The sequence below is a fragment of the Sardina pilchardus genome, chromosome 16 (assembly GCF_963854185.1).
Source record: "Sardina pilchardus chromosome 16, fSarPil1.1, whole genome shotgun sequence".
Classification (NCBI taxonomy): Eukaryota; Metazoa; Chordata; class Actinopteri; order Clupeiformes; family Clupeidae; genus Sardina; species Sardina pilchardus.
The window spans coordinates 16255543-16265542 of NC_085009.1; the positions used below are offsets into that span (position 1 = coordinate 16255543).

The 10000-nt window shown below is 42.7% G+C and overlaps 2 protein-coding genes across 2 annotated transcripts in view; both read right to left on the minus strand.

The window, feature by feature from the left end:
• Window positions 1-636, minus strand: part of zgc:101810 (uncharacterized protein LOC493612 homolog) — a 7154-nt gene extending 6518 nt beyond the window's left edge. Inside the window, exon 1 of the mRNA XM_062515805.1 lies at window positions 368-636. Within this exon, the coding sequence (XP_062371789.1) occupies window positions 368-415 (48 nt within the window). The 5' untranslated portion in view covers window positions 416-636. The remainder of the gene's footprint in view (window positions 1-367) is intronic.
• A 1777-nt stretch (window positions 637-2413) lies between these two features.
• Window positions 2414-6275, minus strand: six7 (SIX homeobox 7). Its single transcript, XM_062516577.1, has 3 exons — window positions 5803-6275; window positions 3022-3185; window positions 2414-2609 (listed from the first exon to the last, which is right to left on the minus strand). The coding sequence occupies exons 1-3, from the start codon at window positions 6208-6210 to the stop codon at window positions 2414-2416; spliced, it is 768 nt and encodes a 255-aa protein (XP_062372561.1). The 5' UTR covers window positions 6211-6275.
• Between the last annotated feature and the right edge of the window lie 3725 nt (window positions 6276-10000).

The window sequence follows — 10000 nt, forward strand, 5'->3', positions numbered from 1 at the left end:
CTTATGTGAGAGAATGTCATCATCAGCATTGTAGGCTCAAACAAGTCCAGACAGATGCGCGCAATGGCACACGCCCTGTGGAAATTCACTCATTCACTTGGACAAATGTATGTAACTTCAGATAGTAAAACACACATTTTGCTCTGTTGACGTTTTCCCAATTTTTTTTTACAGTTATTCATTTATTGCAAAAAAAAAAATGCATGTAATCTCATATGGGTGTTAATTCGAAGGGGAAAAACAATCTGATGTCACTCACTCAAATGGTATGTGTTTGGGTCGTTATTCAAATAACAACAAGCTTGAAAAAGTTATCTTTGCAATACTGTTCATGTTTTTATCTAGATGAGACGCAGCTCAAACTTACCCCGGTCCCATTGTCGCACACGACCACTTTCCTCCCTTCGCTGTCCATCTCAACCGCACTTTGCCTGGCCTGACCAAGACTCAGGTGAGACGAACAATTTCACGATAATGCCGCTCACAACCCTCAACGCCCTCTCCCACGACCCACAGACGCCCCGTGGATACGAATCGATACAAAATACTATTAGAGTACATGCAAGAACGTTTGATTTTATGCAGAAGTATCCAGACCCCGGTCAGATACACCTCACACTACCGGTGTGCGCGAAGGTGGGCGGAACTGCATATGGTGCGGAACTAGGCTACTCTTTAAACTTTACAGCTCACAGTCTAGGTTTCCTGGTCTACTCGGTGTGATTAGTTCTGTAACGACTAATTATGAAAGAAAAAAACTTTTCTATAATTATCTGATACCCTTATTTTAAAAAGTCCTGTAGGATTCCAATCAGATTTTAATCAGATTTTGGATCATTGTTGCTATTGGAATCCTACAGTATAGAATTTTGTTTCCAAAATCTGAGGACTTTTTGAGGGTTGAGATGTCAAGAGCAGACAACTACTTTTTTTTTGTTTTTTTGTTTTTGCTACAGTTGTTACCATGTTTAAGTGTGTTGGAAAAAAAACATCAGCATTCACAGATTGGTACAGACCCAACACTTTCGGATAAAAATAATATCATTTATTTCAAATGTACACATAGGACATAAAAAAATTCCTTCTTTCAGACAACTCCGGCGTAAAAATCATTGAATATGGGCATATGGAGGAGGTTTGATCAGTGTGTCATTCATTTAGTCAGGCAGGCAGGAGAGTGAGTTGAGCCTGTCCACAAAGTTTAGGCACGTGAATGGATTAAGACCAAGCTGTGTGACCTATATGATCTTACAGAATTGTTCACCTCTTTTTCCACTCTTTCTATCCCTCTATCTCTATCTTAGACCGTCATTTTATCTCTGTGTTTGTCTCAATTGTCTCAAAAGTAGCAGTAGGCTACTTCATGTAGAATAACTGAGAAGGTCAAAGGATCGACTCTGAGTCTGGGTGTTGAGTAATCAGGTAGCAGCAGCATTAACATTTCTACCTATCAAAGTATGTATGGAGTACGAGGCAGCATGTCTATAGTAGGGTTCAGACCAATTAACTCAAAACTTGGTGTCCGTCTCTCTCTCCTAACTAACACGCGGAAGAAAGGCATTTTCTCCCAACAACACATTGTGTGTGTGTGTGTGTGTGTGTGTGTGTGTGTGTGCGCGCGCGCCTCAGAGACGCATTGCCAACATGACAACTTGTGGGTTACAGTAAATGCCCAATTGAAGACACACACAAACACAAGAGAATAGATTTGTTTTACAGCCCCATTAAAGGCTGATAAAAGTCAAAACTGTTAAGACTGAAAAGATGCGAGGTGACATGTATGATGTTTTCGTTTCATATTAGAGTTTCCCTTTAACAAAAAGAGTAGAAATCAAAATGTACAGTACATACATGAGTACAAACATTCATGGTTCACATGATCACAACAAAACAAATGTGTTTGTGCTTAGCATACAAAAGGGTGTATTTTGTCATTTTGAAACAGTGGTACTGTTTTCAAAATGTCGTCTTTTGCGATTGAGTGTTTTGGATTTCCTTGATGAGTTCTCAAGCCTACCAGGTTACAATAAGTGCATTAGTTCTTTTATGTTTTAAGTTTGTTTCGTCTGTGGTTATCCATCTCACCCTGAATCATATTCAGTTTCTCCCAGTATCAGAGAGCCGGTATGGGTGAGATTGTGAGTTCAACAGGAAGCAAGAATTCCATGAGAGTTCATAACAAATTCTCTGACCACCAGAGCCCAGTCTCTTTGAGGGATGGGTCTCTCTTTAGGTTCTGGAACCTCTCTTGTCCTTTGGTTCCTCTTTGGATCTTTGAAGGGGACCAATAACAGGGTTCCTCTTCCTCCACCCTTCCCAGGCAGCCTGAAAAGTCTGATTTTGGAAAGGGCGCAGTAAACAGGAGATTGTGGAGGGGGTGGTGGTGGGTGGTGGTGGGTGGTGCTGTGTCGTCTCAGGACTCAAACTCGCTGTCGCTGCTGACGGAGATGTCGGGCGTGGAGGCGCGGGTGCCACGGGGGCCGGTGCCCGAGCTGCAGTCACTGGCCAGCGGGCTGCCGGGGCCGCGCCGCGGGGAGGAGAGGTGGTGGTCCTGCGAGGAACATTCCGGAGAACTGCCCGAGGCGTGGAGGCTCGGGTCCTGCTGCAGTCTGGAGGGGCAGAGAGAGAGAGAGAGAAACAGGAGGAGAAAAAAATATTTAGATTGTTTTTTATTGAGTATACAGATAATATACGTCAAATATACATACAGTATCACTGTATATTAATATTATGCATAGATTTTATAGAAAGTTTTATTATCATATTATTGATTACATGGTTAAATTGCATGAAACGAGACACAGGTCCGGTCAAAATGTGTCCAACTGACTTTGCATTGGTTCGGGTTTGAAGTGTAAGCTGGTGGAGCTGAAGTATGATAAAGGGGACTCAAAGAGACATTATAATAGCTTGGATCAGAGGAGTGTGAGTGTGTGAGTGTGTGTGTGTGTGTGCGTGTGTGTGTGTGTGTGTGTGAGATCGGGGAGTCTTTCGCTTGTCAGGCTTTGGGGAGCACCCTACCTGTTCTTGGCGGAGGCAGCGCGGTCCCTCTGCCGGCGGTTCTTGAACCAGTTTCCCACCTGGGTGGGCGTGAGGCCCGTGGCCTGGGCCAGGTGGCGCTTGCGGGACGGGTTGGGGTACGGGTCCTGCAGGTACCACTCCCGGAGCAGACTCCTGGTCCTCTCCTGCACAACATGCACATGGCGAACATACATCTCGTTAATTCACTGCGTCTGACTAATACCTTGTGAAAGCCTACAGTAGGTGCCATTAAGCCAGGTGGCATACTAAATATACACAGCCTCCTTCTGTATGCCGTATGTGCCATCTATCTGCAACTGACAGGTTTCTTAGGCAGCAAACAACCAGATAGCGATAAGCTCATGAATATTAGGTGGAGGTTGAACAGAATAAATGATATTACAATCTATACTTCTGCGACTAGATTTTCCGTTTGTATTGGTGCCCTACTGGAGGAAAGCCCATGACACAGCCAAGTAAAATACATAACCCAGATATATCCACTTAGACTGAACCAGGGACGGGACTAAATCAGATACCGATAAGATCCAATCCACACCAAGCTCCAAACCAACCAAACCCAACCCAACCCAACTCAACCCAACCCAACCTATCCCATCCCGACCCAACTCAACCTATCCCAACCCAACCCAACCTATCCCATCCCGACCCAACAGAATCCAACCCTGTGGCTCACGTACAGTATCTCCATGTTAAAATGGCACTCCTGTATCATAGCACCTAATTGGCTCATCCTTTTACCCAGACACTGGGACAGGAAACGAGTACTCGAGCTGATACCGCACCGATGATTGTGCAACCACTTAAAGTTCATCAGGGCTACCTAGAAAGGGATTGGACGGCATTAGGGCCACATTGGAAATAATGAGCCTTCTCATTAAGTCGTATTTATAGACTAATGAGGGCCCACCAAGACAATTCTAATGACTGGTTCAGGATAAAGGAGGTTAAGGATCAGTTGGAGGTTAGATGAACAGTGATTAAGACCGGTTTAGTGAGCCTCTGATTCCTCATGCCCGCAATACCGGCCCCTGACACTAGAGGGTGTCAAAGGTTCAGTTCAAGAGGGCTTCCCGGAGCCGCTCGCCTTACGCAAAGCAGGAGCCAGAGTTCCCCTGCTCCAGCCATGACATTGGGAGGGCTGCCATAACACAATCCTCTCCAGAGGGGATTGTGAAGAGGGTGACAACTGACACACATTATCTTGTTTTTTCTGTATGGGTGTGGCTTGCTTCCTCTAAGGTCGCAATTGCACTAAGTGGGACACAAGCCTGCTAATTCCATCCCTGCCACGGTCAAGACACAGACACCATGGCATTACTAAAATGCACATGAATGAGAAGTGAAACTAACCGGTTTGTTTTTCAAAAATGTTTGAGGTAAAACTTTGATATATACGACAAAATACAGTGGTTATATTGAGGCCAGCATACTTTTGTAAAACCCTGCCAGTCTAAGTTGCTTCTTTTTTTTAATTTTAAATGGACATTCCCCAAATGACTAGTCAATACATGTGGTGACAATACCGTAAAAGGATGCCATATTATTAACATGGTGCTCAACTCTCTGTTAACAATGTCGCTGATCATGACTGACCATGCTAATAAGGTGACTCTGGTGCTGGGCAACAGATGCAAAGCGCAGGTGTTGGTTTAGTCAAGAGGCTTAATCTGGTCATCAGAACTCAGGCAGGATCATGGACACAGGCGTAAAGGTTACCAGTATAGTACCAGCAGAAACTATGCGAGTTGTTATCTGACCTGACCAACTATGGATTTCAGTTTTTTCTATTTCATTTGAAGAGTACTTAAGATAACACAATGACACTACAACAATACCACAGACTCGTTATTCGTTGTCTTATGTCATGGGCCTCTGTAGTCTCAAGAATACTTTAGAGGATGTAAAACTTAGAGAAAACCTAGGCACTCATCCGATGAGAAAGTTAAAATGTCTTTGTTTTATGGGCAAATCATGCTTAAAAGACTTTTTAAAAACTGTTTTAATACTTTAGGGGAATTTGTTTACTCTACAATAACATCGAAGCATTCTGAATATGTGATTGCACCAAGTATCTACAAAGTTTGCCTGTTTACTTCTAGGTGGTGTATTTACATCTCATAAGGTATGCTCTCATGGCCTCTGATATATATAGGGTCTAAGTAATGGCATTACTCTCTCTATATGACAAGAGAAGGCTCAGGTCGGATAAGGACCTATTAAAGCTCACTGTCTTACTTTAAGAGTCAGACGTTAAAGACTTGGTCAGTAGGATTTTGTCAGCCGCTAACATTTCTATAACCTCACAATTCAGACACTAAAATGTGGGCTGTGGAAAGCAATTGATGGAATAGGGTGGGAATGCCTTAAGGGAGAAAAGGTTCTGACCTGTCTTAGCTTTTTGCTACTATTTCAACCAAAATATTCAGTATAGGCTATATGTTTCTGAATAAAGAGAGCATGTCCTTTGATCCCTGATGAGAAAATGCTTGAAGATGATGTTCAATGTACAGCTACTACCTGCAAAGTCATCCCGTTCCCATATTTTAGTTCACTGTTTAGTATTTGCTCAGACTTCCTGCAACTCTTCATTAATGTGTATCCATTTTAAAGATCTGCAGGTGTTAAGTCTCTTACCACAGCCTTAAATGACTGAATTAAACATGTAGGCTTCTTCTAACTGTGTCTAGTCTAATAGTGTGCTGTATTTTAATAAAAAAAAAAAAAAAAAATAGAGATGTAGACTCGGGATAAACTCACCTTGAAACAGTGCGTCTTTTGCTCGCCGTCCCAGATAGTGCGCGGCAGGGGAAACTTCTTGCGAATGCGATACTTCTCCACGGGCCCTAGCGGCCTCCCTCGCAGCCGTTCCGCCTCGCGGTAGTGCGCGTCTAGCCACAGGTCCTGGAGCTTGGCGTGCGACTCACGTGTGAAGCGGTGGCTCTGCAGGATCTGGTAGAGCGCCTCGAAGTTTCCCGTGTGGAACGCCACCAGGGCCCTGGCGCGCATTACCGATTCGTGTCGGTTCAGGGCTTCACCTGACGAGCCAGGTACAGCAGCCGGTAGAGACCAGAGAAAACGACCCAGCCGCTCAATGTCCCCCGTCTCTTCCAGGTTCTCGCACACGCGAGCCACCTGCTCCGGTGTGAACATTGGCAATGGGAACATGTTTCGTTCAGTCCAACCTTCACTTATAGGCTAAAATCACCTATGCGAACAAAACTTGTTTAAGAGCTATTTTTGACAGACTAAAGATCGGCGTAAAAGTTGCCTGAGCGCATATCCATCCACGACGAGTCCGACGCGTAAGAACGAAGTCTTAATTATAAAGGCCCCATTTCCCTGCTCCTTGTTATCGGTAAAGGTAAGATCACTTGTCACTGCTACCTCTAAAGCGTGGTGAGCTTGTTCTAGTAAGGAAGAGGAACCATGCGTCAACCCGTATTTATACGGAGATGCAATTAGCATCTTTGTAGTTGTTTTGAGAGAGATTATTCGCCTCGGTCATTAGCCACTTCGCAGCGGGGAAGGAGGGAGGGGGGCAGGTGACTGCCTGATCAGCTTGTTAGACTAAGCCGAGGGATACATTAACTGTCAAGACCGCTAACAACAACGTGATTTAATTGGTTTGATTAATATGGAAACGAAGGACAGTAATAGCAGATGAGTGCGTGTCACCAATGACTAACTAAATGCAGATTAGGCCTACATGGTGACCTGTTCATTGGGAAAAGGTTATTTTTAATCGTCAGTGTTATTTTAAGATGGCAAGTGTTTGGCTAGACGTTCCCAGTAGGCCCTAGATTACCTATACGAGGATAGCCCTATATTAAGTGAGATAAATAGTTACCCCGAAGTGTGTTGGAATAATTAAGCCTACCATGAATGTGTACATTTGTTTGACTAGTTATTTAAATCACCAACTGCATAAGTTGGAGTCCTGACTTTGGCACTTTGGTAGCCTAACCCTTGTAGACATATTTTCATGGTAATGGGGCAAGGGTGCGTGTTTTAATGAGTGTTGCTCTCTGCCAAGCTCTTAGGCCACAACGATCAGTATCACATGCAAGCATCCCTTTGACCGAGAAGACACTTCAAGACACATGTTGTGCACCAAGAAGCCGGACAAGTTAATGCTATGATAATTAATCTGGACAGTGTGTAACACTCTATAGCCCAATCTCGGGGCCTCAGTGCACATAACCCTGGGGCAGCAAGCTAGGTTAAAGGGCTAACCCTGGAGTGTCAGCTGCCTGCCTCTCTCTCCGGGGTCACGATATTACCAGTGAGCTGGTTCAGTCCCCGCGAATCCGCACTAGTATTAACTGGTCCCTTGGGGCAACAATTTGCTTATTAATCCGGCTAACCTCAGACATCTGTTTGACACATTTGGCACAACAAACAGTTTTTTTTTTTCAAACTCCCATCAATCCCCACACATTAATTAGGCTTTAGAGTGGAATAATTGAAAAATCTTGACTTTATTACAATTTGACAAGAGAAGTCTGGTAGCCTACAACTGGGGTTAGTCTTTGTCTGTGTACAGTAAATTAGGCCTATAATTTAAACTGGAATGATAATTTCAGATTACATAGGGAGATTAGATTCTTCTGTCATTAGCCTGTCTAAACGATCTCGCTGCATGGCAGAATCTAACGAGGGTTGCCTGAGATTGCTTTGTTTAAGAGGTTGTAGTCAGGTAAAGGGTCACGCTTTGTTATAAGGTGATGGGTTTAGCCATTTCTGATAATCTGTCTGGAGGGTTGTTCATACAAAAGACCTCATATGAGCAGTAGATAGTGGTCTCCAGAAAATCCGTATTGATTAACTGGAGCAGTGCATTTAAGGTCAAGAATAAAGCTCGTCTGTATGCAGTTGGCTATAGTTGGCAGTCTGCATCCAGTAGGCTATAGGAACTGCAGGGTTGAAGTTGGCCTATGGTATAATTACACATGGAGTTTAATCACTGCATTGGAAAACATGCATTCTTATTCTTAGACAAGATTGTATTAATTGAATGGTTCTACCGAAAGTGATATATTGCCGTTGTGACAGGCCTGTAGTTCATCATGAGCTTTTAGCTTTATTGCATTTTCATTCAAATATTATGTGTTTCTTGTTGTAAGGAATACTTTGGGGGAATTGGCTTAAAGAGACCCTATGCAACTTTTTCATAGTCATAAAATCGCTTAGAAATCGTTGTTTTGCTTGACTGACCAGTTTTATCGAAAACAGTCACATTTCCTCCCGCCCCTATGTCCCAATCCGCTATTGCAACCTTGCAACTTTCTGATGAACGATCGTCTGCTGTTTACATCTGGAAGTCAGAGACGCGTAAGGAACAAGAAGAACCACGCTTGCAATTAATATATTTATATATAGCCTATATATGTATAAATATACACGCTAAAGCTGTCGGGGAAGCTCTGCAGAGAAATATGCAAGCATAAAACGAGCGAAAACGAAAAACGAAACCGAAACCAGAGATGAAATCGCCAATCCTGCATTGTTCCTCTTTAAATATTGTAATGCTGTTTTAACAGTTCAGGTCTCAGATAATGTGCCTATTATGTGTGTGTCCAATGGGTGCATACTGCAGAAAAGAGGATTGTACAAAAATAAATTAGATAAAAAAACAGAAAGGAGAGGAGAAAAAGCTCAGTGTATATCACTACATTAATCTACATTAATCTGAGACACAACACACACACACACACACACACACACACACACACACACACACACACACACACTGTTTTTACAGTGTTTTCAGGATAGGCAGCTAGCGGATTGTGAGAAAATACTTGCTGCATGCGGCAAAAAATGTTTTAGTTTAGAAACCACATAACATGACTTAGAGCACCTTTGACTAGTTACACTGATGATGCAAAGTTCACTAATGAGCAAGCTAATCAAGCTGATACGGAATGTTTTAGTGTTTATGAACAGAGAGGGGGCAGATAGATAATCAATGCCATTTAGTGTAGCAGAGTAAAACATGCATACTTCAGTCAATAAGTCCTCTCTCCTTTGATTCCAAGCCAGGAAATGCAGTAGTCCAATCAAATCACCTTAGCTCAACTTAACTTTACATGTAAACCAACGTACTGACTAACACACACACACCCACGGGCTCACATACAAACACACTTACACTACAGACACTAACACCTCTCCCCTTTGACTGATCTGTTTAACACTTTGAGAGCAGACTGTGTAGAAATCTGCTTAACTTCTTCCAAGCCGATAGAACGGGATGGATTTTTTGAGTTGGAGAAGGTGCGCGTGTGTGTGTGTGTGTGTGTGTGTGTGTGTGTGTATGTCTGTGTGTGTGTGTGAGTGAGGCAGAGATCAGAGACAGTTACACACTTTTGAGAAAAGACTGTCTGACTGTCTGTCCAGAGACTAATTTAGCCCGTGCCCATGTCGATGTCGCAAGGCAAAGAGAGTGATGTCGTGGGCGGGAACAATTCAGAAGGGAGTTATCCAAAAAGTTTAAGATGTATTATATAAACTATAATATGTATACAAATATACATAAAACATATAAACACAATAAAAATATGAAAGTAAAGCATAAATGTATATATTTACCCCTTGGCACCATTATGGCATTTAGCACTAAGATGGTAGTTACTTACCAACTGAAAGGGTTAAACTCCTTCCCAATCAATAGCATTTTACATAGTACAATATTAAGTCTTCCAGGTGTGCATTTGCAATGTCAGAGACCTCATTTTCCATGTCGTATAAGTCAGTGCAGCATCAGAGTTAATCTTAAGCCGTTATTTTAAGGTAAAAGAGTTTGTGTTGCATTTATATTCTGTAAAAAGTTGTAGTTGTTGCAGACACATACTGGCCAGGAAGCATGTTATTCATTGATATTACATTCAGCCTATAGGTGTTAATAAGTATACAGTTTTAAATGTGGTCATCAGTAAGGTAAAATTATTAAAAT